Source organism: Hippopotamus amphibius, chromosome 4 (assembly GCF_030028045.1).
Source record: "Hippopotamus amphibius kiboko isolate mHipAmp2 chromosome 4, mHipAmp2.hap2, whole genome shotgun sequence".
Taxonomy (NCBI): Eukaryota; Metazoa; Chordata; class Mammalia; order Artiodactyla; family Hippopotamidae; genus Hippopotamus; species Hippopotamus amphibius.
In genome coordinates, this window is record NC_080189.1 from 145,269,884 (window position 1) to 145,291,086 (window position 21,203).

At 39.6% G+C, this 21,203-nt stretch overlaps 1 protein-coding gene and 1 pseudogene across 1 annotated transcript in view; both read right to left on the reverse strand.

Annotated features, from left to right (window-relative positions):
* Positions 1 to 21,203, reverse strand: part of ARMH4 (armadillo like helical domain containing 4) — a 123,336-nt gene that overhangs the window by 74,292 nt on the left and 27,841 nt on the right. The window contains exon 4 of the mRNA XM_057732350.1: positions 7,718 to 7,975. Coding sequence (XP_057588333.1) covers positions 7,718 to 7,975 — 258 coding nt within the window. The remainder of the gene's footprint in view (positions 1 to 7,717; positions 7,976 to 21,203) is intronic.
* LOC130851685 (DNA-directed RNA polymerases I, II, and III subunit RPABC4-like) lies at positions 10,268 to 10,444 on the reverse strand (annotated as a pseudogene).

The following is a 21,203-nucleotide window of genomic DNA, read 5'->3' on the forward strand; positions in this document are numbered from 1 at the left end:
TCTCACAGACAAATGCTCAGTTTCTCTAAGGCTCCACCCCTACACCCTTTGCCTGCAGTCCATTCTACCTTTCTACCCAGTCAAAACACATTCATATTAAAATCACCCTAAATCACCAGTTGATGAATCTGGTAGATAATAATAAATAAATGATGACATCTTACTGGATTATCCTACCCAGACAGCAGACCTGCATTTTTCTAAGGCTTTCTCAAGATACGTTATTTCAATTCAAAGGAAGGCTCTTAATATTGAAAAGTAGGCACCATGTTAAAAAGGGGAGGGTGATATAAATTAGAGATGGCACAAGCACTCCCGAAGTCACACCCCACAGATGGCTGCCCACTCACAGAAACCCCTGGTTGGAAAAGATGATTCAACTCCCCCCTGTGGAACTGCTCAGCCACTGGCCTCTCATTCGTGGAACCACTCTCTGCCCATGGTAATTCATCTCTTTATAGGTCAGCCTCTCACTCTTTCTACAACATACAGCACACACTTAGTATGCGCTCTATGAATGTCTGGTGAAAAACTAGAAACATGAATGCTCTACTGCTTCCCACAAACATCCCTGTACTGTTAACTGAATATTTATCATGTTTTTTAAAGACCTCCAGAGAAAAATATTCCACTTCCTAAATCAAGAGCCCATCCCAATGTTAGATGCAGGCTGTTGAAAAAAAATGTGACGATAGCTATAATAATTCTGCACTTAACTAACGGATGGCTTTTGGAAGACTTATCTATTCAGAATATCAACCAAACCATAAAGCGGCCAAAAATGGTCTTTCCTGGAAGAATACCACCCTCAGGCCCTCATCCAGAACTCACAAATTCAAAACATATTTAAGATGAATATATTAATTTAACAAGATTGATCAAAGGATTCTTAGAAGATAGAAGGAACACGGATAAGAATCAGCCACAAGAGAAGTAAACAGAAAAACGCAGAATCATAGATGATAGGTATGTGACTGACATGTGCCCCCACCCATTACACCAGTCATGTGATCACATCCCCCTTGCCAATGACTGTTTAGAAATGAGCATGTGACCTAATCCCAGCCAATCAGAGGTGAGACTCCTACTGCGGATCTGTGGAAAGTCTTCCCCTCTCCTGAGGAAGAAACACAGTAAAAAGACAGTCTTTTTCTTTGTCTGAACAATGTCTTGTCTGGGTGTGACACCTGAAACTGCTTCAAGCCACTCCAACTGCAAGGAGGCCAGCCTGGGGCCAAAGACAGTGCAGCAAAGTGGAAAAACATGAGTCACTGATGCCAGCTGAGCTACTGAGTCAACTGATGCAGAAGCTCCATCTCTGGACTTCTTGTTTTCAGAGAAAATATACTTCTTTACTCTTTAAGTCAAATTAAGTTTTCTGCTACCTGTAACTAAAGGCATCTAGCAGATATAGAATGCAAAGAGCAAAGAATCACCAGATATTAATTGCAAATGTTTAAACATTAAAATGGATATATTGACTCAACTTTGGCCATATTGATTTTATAGTTTTAAAAGAATAATTGTGTGATTTATTATAGCAAAAGAATAAGAAGTAGTGTGGGTCACAGTATCTGTTCTCTGTATAGGTTCTTACCAATAAGTTTGAAAATGAACTTGTTAGATCAGAAAAGAAGTTGATTCTACATATATAAACAAAGAGCTTTCTATCTGCTACTAGCATTTTACCAATCAATGCACCTCAATCATAACATGGAACTTTCACTCCTGATTCTCCATCCTGACAACCAATAGTTCAGTCCACAATCACACCTCCCAACAGCAAGATCAAGAAACTGAGTTCTCTCTCTCTCCAAAGCTTTAAAGGCAATGTGTATGTGACAATACAGAAAACAGAAGTGCAGAGTTAAGCCATGAATCTACTGCTTTGCCTTTGAAAGTCACCTAAGTTTTCTCATCTTGTTACTTCACAGAAAATGAAACGATGATATATTCAAAGAGTGTGTATTATTTTTAGCCAATCCCAACTACCCACTCCAATCTGTTAATTTTTAAAGGTTTCTATGGGTTTTAGCATTTGCTTTGGAATACCACTCATATTGTAAAATAGGATGTGACAGTCTATAAATAAAAATAACCCACTTAAAAACAGGGATGAATAAGATGGCCAAGTAAAGTATAATTATATTAAACTGAATTACTTTTTAAAGGTCTCAATCTTTGCATTTTTAGTGATTCATTAAGAAAAAACTATAAAGTTTACAACACTCACACTCAGACTAGAGCTGCCATGCAGCTCTACTTTCTAAAATGACGTAGTTACTGAAATACTTACTGAAATCTGTATTAGTTTTCTATTTCTGCTGTAACAAATTACCACAAACTTAGGGGCTCAAAACAACACAAATTTATTATCTTACAGTTCTGCAGATCAAAAGTCTAAAATGGGTCTTGAGGGACTAAAATCAAGGTGACAGCATGGTTGTGTTCCTTCTAGAGGCTCAGGGGGAGAATCCATCTCCTTGCCTTTTCCAGCTTCTGGAGGCTGGAATTCCTCGCTCATGGCCACATCACTCTGACCTCTGCTTCTGTCATCACATCTCCTTCTCTGACTCTGACCTGCCTGCTTCTCGTTTATAAGGACGCTGGTGGTGATCACACTGGGCCCTTACAAAAAATTCAGGATAACCTCTCCATCTCAAGATCCTTAACCTAATCACATCAGCAAAGTCCTTTCACCATATAAGATAACATAGTCACAGGTTCCAAAGATTAGGACATAAACATCTTTGGGGAGCTGATATTCTTGGTACCGCAAAATCCATCATAAATAAGGGAGGTTACCCTCTATTTCATGTGATCTGAGAGCACTTAGGAAACTACCGCAATTAATATTGATCCAGAAGCTGTCACTCATTTTGAGTTACTAGGAAATACTCTTGTACCTCCAAGAAAAAGCTGATGAGCTAATAAAATCCTAGACCCAGATACTACTACTCCAACCCAATCTTCCCACAGCGGAAAAAAAGGAAGGGCTTGAAAGATTTGTTCCTTGTTTTGGTTCCCATGAAAACTACAATGCTAAAAACATGTTGGCAAACTGAATATGTCAGGAAAAGAAGTGGCAGTAAAAGGTAAGAGATATCCAGGAAAGCGGTAAATTTTATTAAAATGAAAAATCTGATTTGAAATAAAACTTTAGGACTTAGGGAAATCACTTTTAAAAGCATAGCAAATCACTAAATTGGTATCACTAATTTAAGAAACCCCAGCCATGCATGGAGGTTGGAATCAGGAGGCAGGACAGGGGGCAGACAATAGGGCTATTTGTCCTGTGCCTCATGCTCTACATACCTTAAAATGTAACCACTATTAGCCCCAAACTGGGGAAAACCCAAATGTTCATCAACAGGTGACTAGATAAACAAAATGTGGTATATCCATACAATTGAATACCACCCAGCTATTAAACGGGAACAAATTACTGACACAGACCACAATATGGTTGAATCTCAAAATCATTATGCTAAGTGAGAGAAGCCAGACACATAAAGGTAGGTATTACGTGATTCCATTTATATAAAATTCTAGACAATGCAATCGAATCTGTAGTAATAGAAGTAGATCCATGGTCACCTGGGACTGCAAAGGGCATGAGGAATCACTGCGGAAACAAAAAAGGGAAGTGATGGAAATATTCTCCATTTTCAATGAGATGGAGGCCACATGAGTGTATACAACTGTCAGACTCATCAAATGAGGATTTTTCTGGTGGCGCAGTGGTTAAGAATCCATCTGCCAATGCAGGGGACACGGGTTTGATCCCTGGTCTGGAAAGATCCCACATGTCACGGAGCAACTAAGCCCGTGCACCACAACTACTGAGCCTGTGTTCTAGAGCCCTCAAATCATACCTACTGAGCCCATGAGCCATAGCTACTGAGCCCACGCGCCTAGAGCCTGTGCTCTGCAACAAGAGAAGCCACCGCAATGAGAAGCCTGCACACCACAACTTGCCACAACTAGAGAAAGCCCACACACAGCAATGAAAATCCAATGCAAAAAAAATACTCATCGAATTGCATCCTCTGAGTGCAGTTTATTCTATATACTTTATACCTCAATAAAGTTGATTTCTTAAAATTTTGACTCCTTTTCAGTGTTAAATTTGTGTTGAGGAACATGGTAAGGCTAGAGCCCAAATGATCACATTAGCCTTGAACTGTAGCCTCTATAGGTGTTCCTAAGCTTCAGAGCCTCTCCAATTGCTTATAATTATCATAGATCGTAAGCCAATTTCCCAAGTAGGGAAAATTGGCTTCCTGGACCACAATCCAGGAACAGATGTCATATGACCTCCATACAGTACCTCTGTACAAAAGCAATGCTCTCTCCGGTAAAGGGGTACAGTCCCTAAATATTCGCCCAATCTATATTTAAAAGACTGTTCAACTGTCCATGATCCTTGCGCACTATAAGAAGTCCACTACCTGAGGAGTCACTTGATATGTAGATTTTTGTTTTTGTGTTTACCCTCTGTGATAAGTTACACTGGTATTTTGTATTTTAATTTGCTCATTTCAACCAGTTCATGTGGAACAGGTGCATTTCAGACCTAATATTTATTCACATGTTCCCAGGCCAGTGTTTGTGTTTGTTTTATAATATTTTGATATATTTACAAACTTTTAGCAGTTTCGTTTGATGTTTTTAAAGTAATTACTACCCAATTACCTGCTGGATTTGTTCAGGAAATAACTTAGTAAATACAGTGTTGTATGCACAGATACTGATACCTTCTGCTTGCCCAGTGGAAGTCCATCCTTTATCATCTCATCTCCCTACCATAAGCATATTCCACAGGAAATCCCAGCTACGTTTCAACCGCAACCTTTATGCCAACCTAGAGGGTGATAATCCCGGAATAATTTCTCAGTCTCAGAGTTCTTCCCTGAATTCAAGACTCAAAATCTAAGTTCTTCCTGGACATCCCACAGGCTCTTCATAGTCAACATGCCCAGAACCAGTTCATCATCTCCATATGCCAAGTTCACATCACTCCCTCTAATCCCTCTCTTCATCAGAGGCGTCACCCTCCACCTGTTTGCCCAATCTAAAAACCCAGGGTGTGGTGGGAGGAGGAACTAGAACGAAGTGAGGGAGTAGCACTGAAATATTTACACCACCAAATGTAAAATAGATAGCTAGTGGAAAGCTGCTGCATAACACAGGGAGATCAACTTGATGATGGGTGATGACCTAGAGGAGTGGGATGGGAGGGTGGGAGGGAGGCTCAAGAGGGAGGGGATATGGGGGTATATGTATAAATATAGTTGATTCACTTTGTTGTACAGCAGAAACTGGCACAATAGTGTAAAGCAATTATACTCCAGTAAAGATCTGAAAAAATATAAAAAATAAAAACCTAGAAATCATCCTCAACTCTCTATTTTTCCCCAGATCAGTTAGTATCCATGATGAAAAGCTCTCAGGTTGGCTCCTTTTTCTTCATCCCACTTACTCTGCCTTAGTTCACGCCTTCATTTCTCACATGGACTTTCATTGGTCTCGTAAGTGGCCTTTTTCTCTCCCCAATCTCACACTCCTCCCCTGCTCCTCCCCTGCACTATCACCAGAAAGGTTTTCATAAAGGATAAATAAAAACCTCTTGACAGTTAAAGCTCTTTGTGATGCATCATTTTTTTTTTTTTTAAATCTACTTTTGTCTGCAGTGGGTCTTCGTTGCTGCATGCGGATTTTCTCTAGTTGTGACAAGTGAGGTCTACTCTTCGTTGCGGTGCACAGGCTTCTCACTATGGTGGCTTCTCTTGTGGAGCATGGGCTCTAGGCACACAAGCTTCAGTAGTTGCAGCACACAGGCTCAGTAGTTGTGGCTCGCAGGCTCTAGAGCACAGGCTCAGTAGTTGTGGTGCATGGGCTTGCTTGCGCCTTGGCATGTGGGATCTTCCGGGAGCAGGGCTCAAATCCATGTCCCCTGCATTGGCAGGAGGACTCCTAACCATGAGGAAGTCCCTCGTGATGCATCCTCACTTACCTTTCCAGCCTTGTCTGCTGTTATATCTCCTAGAGCTTCTTTTTTTACCCACTTACAACGTTCTATGCGAACCCATCTGTATTACGCCATGCTCTTTCATCCCTCCAGTGCCTTTGTGTATGTTCTTTCTTTGGCCCCTTTCTCCTGCAAGCTATCTCCTATTTATATATCCTTCAAGCAATAGCTCTGAACGCTCCAAGCTACTCTAAATGTCCCCCTTCTACATTTCTGCTCTGCCCTCCTATAACCTACTTTTATTATAGAATTCACCTACCCTGCACTGAAACCTTTATGAATAGGCTCTGCTCTAATCAAGAAAAGGCACTGCCTTGTTTTTCCCTGTGTTTCCAATGCCTTGCAAAGGAACACAGTAGGTATTCTATTTGGGGGATAAATTAATTAACCAAATCTAAAGGGCAGCTCCTGAAAGAACTCTATAAAGGAAGAGAAGATGACATTAAAGATCCTCATGCATGTTTCTTTAGTTTTAGAGATGATAAAAAGGATTCCTAAAAAAAAAATAAAAAAAAATAAAAAATAAAAAAAAAAAAAGGATTCCTCCTTAGGCTGCAAAGCTTTAAAGGTTTTAGCAGTTTCAGTCTGAGCTTTTAAAAAAGCGAGGGCGCTTGTTTTAAACTACACAATCATGTGATACACAGATGGAGCGATTTTCCCACTCCATACTCATTTTAACGCATTTACCCTTTCCCACCACTAAGCTGAAAGAGTTTTCATGGAAGGAGAGGAGAAGAATCTTTAGGAAATCATATGTAATAAGATTCTAAATTGGAAGTTTCAACTAAGGTACCAAGACACACTAATATGATATTCCATAGTGAAGTCCAAGACCATCATCCAAATTTTCAATCAAATACTCCAAACACTGGTTATATGACTCTTAAATCTAACTTCCGCGCTGTACTGAAGGTATAAACGGGCCTTTCAAAGATTACAAGAGCTTCAGGGAGGAAATTTCTTTGGAGAAGAGGTCAATTCCCCTCAGGTCAAGAGAGTAAGGCCTTAAAGAATCACCTAGAGCTTAACAGCATCTCTCCAGAAAAAGCTAAGAGAAGACAGAGGAACGTCCCTGCTGACAGGAAGACAGTGCCAGAGGTGGGGTCAGCCTGCATCCATGGAGACTCTCACCAAAAATCCAGGCCATGCACAAGAGAGCCTGGGGTTGTCTGGACACAAACTACTGAAACAAGATGGTATTTGATGATGAAATGCAACCACAAGAACGAGCAGAAACGTCATGGGACGGCTGCAAGCTCACCCAGAAGTGAAGGAAGAATCTCCCCAGGCAGGAAAATTCTAAAAGGACAGAGATGACAAAATACATTTGTTTTCTGCCTCCAGTCCATTCACACTGCTTTTGCAACTGACTGGTTACACACAATTCCTCCCCATCTGGAAGTCCTCCCAAAGCCGACAGCTGTCCTCCAGCTGGGAAGGAAAGATGGAATTCCTTTCAAAAATTAGGTAACCGTGCTCTTTGTGGGCAGATGGAGACTGTTTGGAGCCTGACGATTTAAGAGCATAAACATATTGAAAAAAGGATTGAGAACTTTTTCCCAAATGAAACACCCATAAACAGAAAATCCATTTTGCTCCATAATCTGTGCCAATGAAGGGAAGTTGTCACCTAAGAAAAGTAACATGAGGGGAAGGAGGAGGGAAAGGAACACACGTGACTCTTACCCACGCCCTGATTCTGCTGTTCCCACTCGATGGTGTCCGGCCCCTGGTAGGTGGCTCCCTCCAAAGAGACCATGTGTCCCTGCCCTAAGCCAGCTTCCCGAGACGTGATGCCGGGGAGAGTAAACCCAGGCAGGTCGGTGTCACCACCCAAGGTCTCATCCAGGGAGTCTGCATCTTTATCCTCCTCGTCTTCCTCCTCGTCTTCCTCCTCTTCATCTTCCTCCTCTTCATCCTCTTCATCTTCATCTTCTTCTCCCTCTAGGCAAGGAGAAATCAAAGAGAATGTGAAGAATTACAGTGAGTGCATACAAATGAATCTTTTGAAATGACCCAAACACTACAAAACAATCATGATTGGCCTTTTAAAACAAATTTTATAGCCAAAGTTGAGCAATACGAGCTTTGAGGGATTACATGCCCACCATATACCTACATTTTCAACTTTCAAAACCACAGCTATGTCAGATAATTACCATGCATCATGTTTATTGGGAGTCAAAGTTCAGGTAATACGGATTTTTGTTAAAGTCATATTTATATTTACAAGGGTAGGAAACACCCTTTTCTGGTTTTCTGGAGATCATTAAAGATGTATCTGTTAGAAAGCACACTGAAACACTAACAGAATTTAAAAGGAGTGTTCCAATCTTTCTATCTCATAACACTAACAAGAGAATTCATTATGTTGGCACAGTTTTCTTTCTGTTCTTCTTCCACATCAGTGAGTAGAACTCACAACAACGTTAAGTGAGAGGTACATAAATCCACTCCTGCATCTGTTCTCCTTACAGAGGAGAGACCCAAGAGATGGGAAACCATTACATCAACGTTCTCAATCCAGCTCTAAAGGGGACTGGGAGATGAGATATTGGTCAAGGAGAGTCAGAAAAGCAACACGTGAGAAAAATCATGATCATTACCAGCAACGTAGGAGTTAAATTCACAATGTGTCATCTGCGATGCTTCAGGAAGTGTTGGTTTAGGAAACATAAGGTCCCCAATTTCACTTTATTTCGTTAACTTTCATTTCCTAGGAATACTTTGAGCCCCCACCCACATCATGAAGGCACCCCTGAAGCCCGGACAAGGACCCACGAAATCCACTGAAGGCCTTTTCCTTGGTCTCCCCCTTGGCTCTGAACATAGTGGTGACTGCAACAGGGAACTCTCTCTGAATGGCAAAGAGGAGAGGAGGGGTAAAGCCACCCAAGAATTCTGACACTTTCCTTTTGTTCTTCCAGACGATTTTCTCCACACATCTCCCTTTTCATCAATCATGTACAGGTTTTTACCTGTCACTGTTCCAAAAATTCAACAAATATTTATTGAGCACCTCGTTCCAGCCACTAGGGATAGAGGAAGGATGTCTCTGCCTTCACAGAGCTGATATGTCACACAGGAGACGTACAGCAAACAAACAGATATACAATACATTATACTCTTGTTAAAATCAGCAAGAAGGTAGAAAATGCCCGGTGCTACTATTTTATTTTTTTTTTTATTTTTGTCATAAAGCGATATTTATTGGGACTCTTGTATAAAAAGGGACAAGCTCAAGAAGGAACATGACAGAATTAAAAAATTATGAAAGCCACAGTCCATGAAAACCTGGACCAAGGAAGCACTCTTTAAAAATCTTGAGTATGGTAGTACTTTGTACAACACATAATAAATTTATAGAACTTAATATTTGAGGACGGTAGTAGAAATAACAGGTCTTTTTAAAATGGCATAGTTGATACTTCGATGTCAGAGACAAAGCTATTAATAAAGTTGAAATATACCTAAGCAAATCCTGGAACAATGGAGTAGCTGAGTATCCATATCCCTAAGATCAAGGCAAAAGCTTTAAACATTCATCCAATAATTCAGCATAAACCAACTCCTATTTTTTTTATATCCTGAAAGCAGATTTTTTTACTTTAATGAATGATTACACCTGGGAAATTGCACCTGCCTTAATAGTCGGCCTCATCCACTTTACGTGGGGTTGATTTTACCTTACAGAAAGCAACCATTAAAGTTTCTTTTCCCTTGCCCAAGATCTAAAAAACAGTTAAGCATTATATACAAATATGGAGAGGCCTGTGCCAAGCTAACAAATGAAAACTATAACTCAAAATGAGGTCTGTACACTGACAGTAAGTGCACTGGTATACTCTATACAAAATGAAGCTGGAGAGTTTACAAACAGTTTACAAACAGTTGATGTAAAACAGTGGTTTCCTAGGAACTTACTTCATCAGACCTTTAGAGGGCCGTAGAAAACTTCATTTTTAACAAGGGCCCCAGATGATTCTAGGGTTTGATTAAAGTGTAGTTTGAGGAAGCGCTTTTAACCTTCGTTAAATTACAAACCATGTCACTGAACAAAACATAGTATCTTTATATAAGCTATCTTATATAAGCTATATAAGATATCTAAATACAATATGATTTTTAAAATGAAATCATGTGTATATAGTTGTATTCCTAAAGTATACTAATCAAAAGCTATACAATAACATTAACAGCAAATACAAATGAATATATTCCTCTGAATTTCATGTTTCATCGAGCATGAAAAACCACCAATCTTTTAGTCCTTTTCTTGTACATTATTCTGTATCCACATTCTCTGCATCAGATTGGATCCCTTGATTTTATTTCCTTTTCTGTGTGACATCCTCCACAGATATACCTCACTGGCTGTTGCTCTGGGGGTTGAGCGTCCTTCTAGGTGTCCATTGTTGTCCCCACAAAACACGGAGAAACTTCTCTGCGATTCCAGATTGCAACTCACCCCTGATGCTGCTATTTTAGATGGAAAGATCAAGGGAAGTTTTTCTAAGGTAAAGTTTGAACAGAGATCATACCAAAATAATGAATTCTCTTGTTTAATTTAGGTCTTTAAAGATTACCAGCAGAGAAGAACAGCAGGAACAGCAAGCACAAAGCCTTGAGGCAAATGTCTGCTTGCTGTGTTCAAAAAATGGCAAAGAAGACTGGGCTGGGGGGCAGGGAGGGACAGAGAGAATACAGGAAAAGTGGCGGAAGGGGGAGGCAGGGGCCATATGTAACGCAAAATCACAAAGAATGACTGTGGCTGCAGGGTGAAGACCAGGCTGTATCAGAGCAAGAGACAAAGCAGGCAGACCCAATAGGAGGCTCTTTAAAGACTCAAGGAAAAGATGATGGTGCTTTGGATGAGGGTGCAGTCCCAGAAAGGGAGAGAGGTGGTCAGATCTGAGATGTAACTTGAAGGTAGAGCCCCGATGATAACTACAATGTGGGATGTGGGAGGAAGATCCCACTTCACTAAAAAATGGGAACTAAAGGATAAAGAGCAAAATCGAGAATTTTATTTGAAATAAACTAACCGTGATGTCTTGTGCCTATGACATCCACATGGAAATGTTGGACGTCTAAGGAAGGTCAAAGCTAGAAATAAAAACTTAGGAGTCATCAACTTATAAATTATATTTAAAGCCTTGAGACTGGCTGAGATCAGCAAGAGAAAGAGAGTGGATGAACGCAAAGTGGTCCAGCCCAAGCTCTGGACAATCGAACATTTAGAGGCTGGCCAGCAGAGGGAGATCCCGCAAAGGAGACAGAGAAGTGACCAGAGGTGGGAGAAAAACCAAGACAAGTGCATAAAACATGTCTGAGGGACTGAGTAAGAAACTGAGACTGTCCCTCTGGCTTTGACATTTGGGAAGTCGTAAGTGACCTTGATAAAAGTTGTTTCCCTGCAATGGTAGGGACAAAAGTCAGACTGAAGGGCTTCCAAAGAAAATTAGGAAAAAGGAAGTAGACAGCAAATAGAGAAAACATAAGAAATTTGAAAAAGAAAATAGGGACATTAGGGAGTAGCTGGAAGGAAATATGGGGTCAAGGGCAGGTTCTTAAAATAGGAACTATTAGAATTTGCTTGTAATTGATGAGTAAGATCTGGTAGTGGGGGGAAACTGATGCTGCAGGAGAGAAGGGAGAGTGGCCAGAGGAATGTCCCAAGAGATGAGGTATTATGGAGTGGTTACACACACGGACCCTGGAGCCACACAAACTTATGGCTGCATGATTTTGGACAAGTTACTGAATTGTGGCGTGCCTCAGCTCCCTCGTTATAAAACTGGTATGAGCCCTACCTCACACGGCTGTCGTAAGGATTACATTACTTAATACATCAGGTACTTAGAACTAAGCCTGGCATGTAGTGGCCACCATATAAGGTTTGCTTCTTTGCTCTGACAGAGAGGGGAGGGGGCCCAGTGCACGGCCGGCTCAGATATATCCTCTGCCTCAGCGGACACAGGTCTAGGCAGGTGGGTAGATGTGCTGGTGGGAACATGGAAAAGCTACCATCATATTTCTTTCCTCAGTCAAATAAAAAACCGGAAAGGACAAGAGACATGTGGATGGTTGGAGGTGACAGGAGAAAACGTGAAATAGTCACCTTGGAGAGTGGGCAGGTAAATTCTTGGGGAAAATGTGGTAGGATTGCCAGGCAACCCGGTGAGTCCACGTGAGATGTGATGTCATAAAGTTAAAGTAGGGCATGTTAAGATGATTGTGTGTTTTTCTTCTGCCACATTCAGCTGCTTGTGTGCAGGAATGGGTGGAGGGGTAGAGGAGGCAGAGACATTTAACCAGAGCCAAGTGTTGCTAGGTAAAGCTGCACTGGCGAGGGGGAGAAAGGAGTAGTTGATTGTGTGTGAAGAGAGTGATTGTAACGATGGACCAGGAGAGGGGACAAACTCCCAGCAATATGATGAATTCGTTCTGGGGATCCAATGTACGGCATGGTAACTATGATTAACAACAGTGTATTATATACTTGAAAGTTATTGAGACAATGGGTCTCAAATGCTATCACCATACCAAAAAATATCGTAATTATTTGAGCGGATGGAAGTGTTAAGTAATCTCACTGTGGAAATCATTTTGCAACATATATATGTATGTATATGTGTGTGTGTGTATCAAATCATCACTTTATATGTCTTAAATTTACATATATCATTAATAACTTAATAAAGCTGGAGGGTAAAAATGATGGGCAGAGACTCTAGCTAAACAGAAGTTGAGCAGGAAGGTGGATAGACAAAAAGTAATAGGGTCACTGGATTATGGAGGAAACTATCAGAGATTATCAAGACTTTTTGACAGTTTTGGTGACCTTCCTCCTGTAGAGAGAAATTGGTCATAGACTAAAAAGAACGTATCTTTATTTTTAAAATGTTACAAAATCACTTAGTTACCTTTCCTCTCCACAAACCTAAGAGGGCTGTACTTGATGGGATAACTGTGACAATATGATACTGATCCCCTATGAACGCAAAGGTGAAGCCAGAGCACTGAGCCCTGAATTTCCAGCTCTCAACACTGAACAGCTCATCGTTGTCCTCTGACCACCACCAACCATCAAGGACAACTTTTACTTGGTTCTCAATGTGTTCAATTAGTTCCTCCTCTTTAAAATATAGAGCTAGCTATATGATCCAGCAACCCCACTTCTGCGTAAATATGCAAAGGAAACTACATCACTATGTACACTCCCACGTTCACAGCAGCATTATCCACAATAGCCAAGGTAGGGAAACAACCTAAGTGTCCATCAGTGGATGAATGGATAAAGATGTGGTATATATTTATAAATATTTGTATATATGGAATATTATGCATATTGTGTATTTTATATTATACCTATAAATAGGTATAATATAATATATATAGGTATAACCAAATGGAATATCATTCAGCCTTAAAAAAAAAAAAAAAAGAAATCCTGTCATTTGCAACATGGATGAACCTGGAGAGCATTATGCTAAGTGAAACAAGTCAGACAGAGAAAGACAAATACTACATGATATCACTTATATGTGGAATCTAAAGAAAACGTCTAACTCATAGAAACAAAGAATAGAAAAGTGATTGCCATGGTCTGGGGTGGTGGGTGGAAACAGGGAGAAGTTGGTAAATGATACAACCTTTCGGCTATAAGATGAATAAAGTTTGAGGATCTAATGTACAACATGGTGACTAGAGTTGATAACACCCTATTGTATAATTGAGATTGCTATGCGAATAGAAACCTAAATGTTCTCACCAAAAATAAAAAAAGTAAATATGTGAGATGATGAATGTGTTAATCTGATGGTGGAAGTCCTTTCACAATGTATGTTGTGTAGCAAATCGCCTCGGTGTACATGTTAAATATCTTACAATTTAATCTGTCAATGATACCTCAATATAGCTGGGAAGAGGAATACAGAGCTATAAAAATAATGAAAGTGACCTCAAAAGTCCTCCATCCTTTTGTATCCTGAAAAGAGGGCTACATCTATGCAAGTCTAGGCCAACAAAAAGTTTGCTGCCTTCACAATGGGATTTGGAGGAATTTGCTTAGGTCAATGTGGCTCATGTCTCACATTCTCTCCCACACTCACCCACGATGGTAAAGCCTTCCTTCTCCTCCCTGCCCTGAAATGCCCGATATGAGATGTCTAATTCCAAATCAGACAATAAAACTGAGGAGTACTCTCTCCAGAAACACCCAATTGAGTAACATACAATTTACACCACAGGAAGGGAAGGAAGGACCCTGGCTGACATATGGGGTGAAAAAGGAAAGCTTTCTCCTTGTACTAGCAACCCTGCCCTTCAACACAAAGAACTTTATAGGTTTACTAGTTGTCACTTTTAATATCTGAGCAACTGGGAAGATTCCACATGCCACGGAGCAACTAAGCCCACGTGCCACAACTATTGAGCCTGTGCTCTAGAGCCCGTGAGCCACAATTATTGAGCCCATGTGCCACAGCTATTGAAGCCCACGCGCCTAGAGCCCATGCTCCACAACAAGAGAAGCCACTGCATTGAGGAGCCTGCACACCACAACGAAGAGTAGCCCCCACTAGAAGCAACTAGAGAAAGCCCGTGTGCAGCAACGAAGACCCAACACAGCCAATAAATAAATTAAATAAATTAATTAATTAAAAAAAAAAAAAAACTTGAGCAAGCCTGGGGAGACAACTATAGAAAAAGGAAGTCTCAGAAACTGTGTAGAGAAGAGAGGAAGAAGACAAGGCTTCCAGGAGTGAGAGTTCTCCTTTAGTCTAGCCTTATTTCCTCTTCATCTCTTCCAGAGAATTTTCATATTCTTTAGAAGGCTACGATCATTTTGTAGCTGTTAAACATCTTCAGTAGTATGTCACCTGTACCTTGCTGCCATTTCTAGTGGAATGTTGACTACTATTACAGATCAATAACAAGAAAGGTGTGATCACCTTTCTAACATTAGCAAAATTATGTATTTTATAGCAGCTTGACCCAGAAAGGTGAAAAGCTACTAGATAAAGAAAGGATAATCTTGTCTTCTCTGCTGTATCATCAATGACTACCCCAGTGCCTGGCAAACTGCAGTGCTCAGTATTCGTTGAATGAATGGATTGATGGATAAATATATAGTCAGTGAGCTAGATCCCAGTTTTTAACAACTAGCTAGATCTAAAGAAACACAGAGTAGCGATTTAACAAACAATTAGTAACACATTCCTCTGAGTAATCTTGCAACAAGAAGATAGGCTACATATCAAACGGACAGGTACAAAACAACCCAGAGTGGTATGCATGCTTCTTCCACTCATAAAAACTGAAGAGAAAGTCATCTGTACTTAGCCAGTCTTTCAAAAGCTGCATCCAAGATAAATAATGAACATCTCTGAACACAGAGGACTATCATATGAAATAAGCATTCAGCAAATAAAACTGTGCCGAAAACAATAACAGGGTCCCGGACTCAAAGAACTGAAACTAAAGGAAGAACTCATTCAAATAACACCACCAGGTTATTTGTTAAAGGCTATAGGGTAATGCTTTCTGAATTTTGTAATTTTGTTAAAATAAACCTCAAATTTTATCTTCATTTATCTGAATCCCAAATAAGCATGTGGATCAACATAAAACACACACGCACAATTATTCCATATAAAGATAGCACAGAAAAAGAAAAAAAAATGAACCTTTAAAAAGAAGTGATTGCGAGACTTCCCTGGTGGCGCAGTGGTTAAGAATCCGCCTGCCAATGCAGGGAACCTGGGTTTGATCCCTGCTCCAGGAAGATCCCACGTGCTGCAGAGCAACTAAGCCCGTGTGCCACGACTACTGAGCCTGCACTCTAGAGCCCATGAGCCACAACTATTGAGCCCATGTGCCACAACTACTGAAGCCCACGCACCTAGAGCTCATGCTCCGCAACAAGAGAAGCCACGGCAATGAGGAGCCCATGCACCACAACAAAGAGTAGCCTCTGCTCGTTTGCAGCAACGAAGACCCAACACAGCCAATAAATTAATTAATTAATAAAAAAAAGTTTAACTCTGTGCATACTTTAAAAAAAAATAACTGCTTTTGGTTTACCATTTATAACAGATACACCTCATATACCAACATCTGGAGACAGTGATCAGAGACTGAAGTTATATTTGTCCTGAGAATCCCTAAAAGAACACTGCAACCCAGGAAGGGAAGGTTTGGAGAGTTCAGCCAGAGAAGTTTCTTCTAGTCATGTCCCCTGAAATGGAAAGTGCATTCTTGTAACTGATGCTTCTTTTTTCCAGGTTGACTGGACACCGATTACTTCATAAAACCAAACAATAAAGCTTATGCCAACAGCCATCAAGGGGGGCAGTAATGATGGTTTCCGAGTAACCGACTCCTGTGAGAAGCAAACTCCTCCCACCACTTTGCACCTCTCCCACTCCCAAACACCTGACACAGATTATGTAAAATTCCCTGGTCACTCTTGCTGAATCAGCATGTCCTCAAGCACACAGTCAGGCACCAACCGAGGCTCCTTGCCATGGAGCTAATGGGTTTTTCCATAGTACTATTTTTTTTTTTTTAACAAACCTTTCTTTTTTTTTTTTTTATTGGCTGCATTGGGTCTTTGTTGCTGCACACGGGCTTTTTCTAGTTGCAGCGAGTGGGGGCTACTCTTCATTGTGGTACTCGGGCTCCTCATTGCAGAACACTGCTCTAGGAGCGTGGGCTTCAGTAGTTGCAGCACGTGGGCTCAATAGTTGTGGCTCACGGGCTCTAGAGTGCAGGCTCAGTAGTTGTGGCATGGGCTTAGTTGCTCCGCAGCATGTGGGATCCTCCTGGGGCAGGGATCGAACCCGTGTCCCCTACATTGGCAGGCAGATTCTTAACCACCACGCCACCTAGGAAGTCCCTTTTCCATAGTACTCTTACCAAGATTAAGTCACTGGCTAGCATGTCCACTGTCAAGAATTCTGACACCTAACAATAGTGAAAATACCGACTTAGGTGTCAGCGAAAAAGCCTACACAGGTGTTTGGACATTAGGCAGCAGCACAGCACGCAACAGGGACCAGAACATGGTTTGATTTCTGATCGATGGGCTTGAGGTGAACTGAAACAGTTAAAATTAAACCTGCAAAACATTAAACAGATGCCAGGTTATGTGCCACATGGCCAAGAGATGCCTGATGACATTAAGTAGTGTAGCAATAGCACAAACAGAGAAATGTCCTGTTGGAAGTGACAGGAGGAAAAAAAGAATATGTCTAGACAGTACCATATCTAAGCCAATTTCATGTGTCTGGCCACGCTCTGACAGAATCTCTTCACAGCTGTCTCATAACCTATAATAGTATCTTGTACTTACATGGGGCTTTTCTTCTGAGGAAGTCAAAATGCTTTGCAGGCATTACCCTCTAAACGTACACAGTTAGCTAAGCAGAGCAAGGTATAAGCTCTGTATTACTTACAGCCTACTGCGCTGCTGATACAATTACCTCGGGTGCTCAAATATCACAGCAGAGCCTTAAACGGGTTTGTTAAACCCCAAATTTTTGACTCTTTAGGTCAAAACAGGTCAGCCCTGTTTTCTTTATTTGTGGCATACATGTCTGCCTAAGGTTACCAAAACCAAGAGTTTTCATTTTGTTTGGGACCAGGGCCATGATTCTCCCAACAAAATCAATAGAAGATATGGGAGAAAGTTTGCCCTGTGGTCCTGGTCCAAGTCATCCAATTCTGCTACAAAGTCCAGTTGCCAATTAATATGCAGTTCCCACCAAAGATGCTCAGTTTCTCTGAAGCCATTTTTACCACAGTTTAGACATTTTAAGATTTTCAGTAGATAGAGACGTAGGTAGCGTTCTCAGAGTATTGCTAATGAGTCCAAGGGGAACCCTTGGTTGAGAATATGTCATCCCAACAATAGGAGCAGGAAGAACCCCACCTGTAACATTTGTTCCCCAACATGACCTCTCTATCCTTGACTTAAAGGAAAAATAGGCTCCTGTCTGTACTTTCTGTCTCTTTGGAATAGCAATGAATAACTTGAATCCTTATCTTTTGCCTATTTATTCGTTAGGTTTAAGGGTCAAACCCTTCTTATTTCTTTTACAGAGTTTAAAATTAAATCTAAGGTACACAAATTAGGATACGTGAAGAAAAGGAAGGATACCATGAAAAGAAAAAGGGTGAGTTCTCTGGGAAGAAGCTAAGCATATATATATTTCTCCCATTTCCCCTGTAAAGAGAATGGCTCTGACACATCGCAGCAGCAGACTTTTAAAAGAAGAAACGTTTGTTGGCATCTGTTTTCCTGGGAACCCCTACACAATACAATCAAGAACCACTGTAGCAGAATGGTTTCCACACATGAAGAGTGAATGAAGCACTAGGGATGGTACTGCTCTTATTTTCCAAATTTATTTGTACCTTGGGCATCAGATTGGGTACAAAATGTAAAAGCCAGAGAAGAAAATTAAATTTGTTTTGAGGAGATGAAGCAATTCTCCAGCAGATGGCTCCCTGGGATTGGAAGGGATTGAGGAACCCCAGAAACCGCTGAAATAATGACCACAAAATTCAGCAGCTCACAGTGCTAAGCTGACTTAGAATTTATAGAATTTCATTACATTTCTGAAATCTTTAACAATTCTGCCAAGTGTTCTTACATTTTTATCATGTAATACTGGATATATACAAGAGAATACATATATATAATATTTATGTTATTAAGCTTGATAATGAAATGAACTCCAGAGAACTCAACATTCAGCTAAATAACTGGAATATTACTAATACTGTGGCATCTGTTTGCATATTCCTCTATCATCTTAACCACCTATTTCCCCTGAAAGCCATAAAAAATTATTGAATGATGAATCACTTTGCTGTACAGCTGAAACACTGTAAATCAACTATACTTCAATGTTTAAAAATGTTTTAGAACAACAACAACAAAGAAGCATGTAATGGAGAAAGAATTACTGAATGTTATATTTGGGGACCTTTTTTTTCCACTCAAAATTATGACTTTAGGTTTCACACATCTAATAAAACACTGGTTTGTTAATTTCACCACTCTATGGTATTCCACTTTGCAAGCATGTCCCACTTTATTTATTTAGCCTCATGTGAATAAACTTCTGGGTTATTTAGTTGTTGCCAATTTTTTTTTGCTGTTATGCATAGTACTGTTATAAACATTCACATATGATCTCTAGTGGATCTATTCAAAGGTTTCTCTAGGGCATATTCCTAAAAGTGGACTTGCATGGTCAAAAGGAATAGAAGTGTTCAACCTTCTAAATGATGTCGAGATATATTTCTTAGCTCCACATCCTCTGCAACCTTTGCTATTCTCAATTTTTTTTTCAATGCAGTGCGTATAAATGATATGTCACTGTAGAGGTAATTTGCATTTCCTTAATTATTTATGAGGTTGTGTATCTTATTATAAGTTTGTGTATCTCTGTGAAATGCCTATTCATGTTTGCTCCCTTGTCTTTTAGGTTGTCTGTCATTTCCTATTGATTTTTTGGAGTTCTTTCTATTCTGGACACAATCCTTTATCAGTAATAATGTATTACAAATACCTTCCCTAATTTTAGAAGTTGTACATTCAATGCCTTTCTCGTATATTCTCAGAAAAGTTTTCAGTTTTAATATAGCTGAATTTATCAATACTTTCCTTCATGGTTAGCAATTTTTGTGTCATGATTTGAAAGATTCTTCTGTATCATTAGTTCAGAAAGATATTCTACAATTCTTCTCAAAATTTTGTTTCATCTTTTACATCTGTTTTTAAATCATATGGAATTGGTTTTTGTGTATTAGGTTACATTCAATCTGAATTTTTTTCCATACAGACAATCAATTGTCCCTGAACTTTTATGGAAAAAAAAAAATGCTTTCCCCAGTGCTCTGTAGCGCCACCTCCATCCTGCATCAAGAACGCCTACAGAAGTGTGTCTGTTTCAATGCCCTCTATTCTGTTGCACTATTTCAATTATTTTAATTGTTCCTGTCCATGACCACACTGTCTGAATATATAAAGATATGATAAGGGCCTTATAACATCTGGGAGGGCAAGTGGCCCCTCCTCCCGTTTACTCCTCTCCTTCTGCACTACACTGGCAATTACTTCTTGAGTTTTTGTTCTTCCATATAAATTTTACAAAAAGTTAGTCAAGTGGTCATGGATTAATGAAATGGAAAAAAAGAATAATGAAATCATATTCTTATTACTTCATCCTTTCTATTTTCTTTAGGGTTCTTTTGTTTTTATAGTTTAAGGTGGAGGCTACTTGGGTCATTAATTTTCAGGCTTTCTTCTTTTCTAATAGAAACTTTACAGGCTAAATACTTCCCTTTAAATATCCATTTACCTTCATCTTACAAGTTTTGATATAATATTTCACTATGATTCAGTTTTAATTATTTTTATTTTCTACTATAATTTTTCTTTGAAGCATAAGTTACTTAGAAGTGTGTTTTTTTTTCAAAGGTATGGGACAATTTATCTTTTTATTTTAAATATCTAACTAAATTGAACAGACAGCAGCGAATTGGTCAGCATGGTATCAATATGTTGAAATTTGTCAAGATTGCTTTATGGACTAGTATACGCTCAGTTTTATATTTCATGAGTGCTTTAAGATAATGTGTATTCTCTAACAGTCTGGTACAGTATTTTTTATATGTCCATTAGTGCATTTTGTACTAAATTTTATTTTGTTTGAAAAATTAGCAAATTGAAACCAATACATAAAAAGGATGATACAGTTAGGCTTATCCCAAAAATAGAAAGTTGCCTGTCTTAGCATTCAAAAATCAATCAGTACGGTATAAAGCTACAATATAAAAAAAATCAATTAGCATAATTCACCATATTAACAGAAAAACCATACCACCATCTCAATAGGTATGGAAACACAGATTTGGAAAAAGCATTGATAAAATCCAATATCCATTAATGACCAAAAAACAAAAACAAAACAAAACAAAACAAAAAAAGATTCAGCAAACTAGGAAAAGGCAGAAACTTTCCCGACCTGATAAAGGACGTCTACAAAAACCCCACAGCTAACCCCATATTTGGTTCCCTTGTACTTACTGTCACTATTGATATCTTTGAATTTGTCCCTTTATTTGTCCCACTTTTTCTATGCTTTTCCTTCTTGTT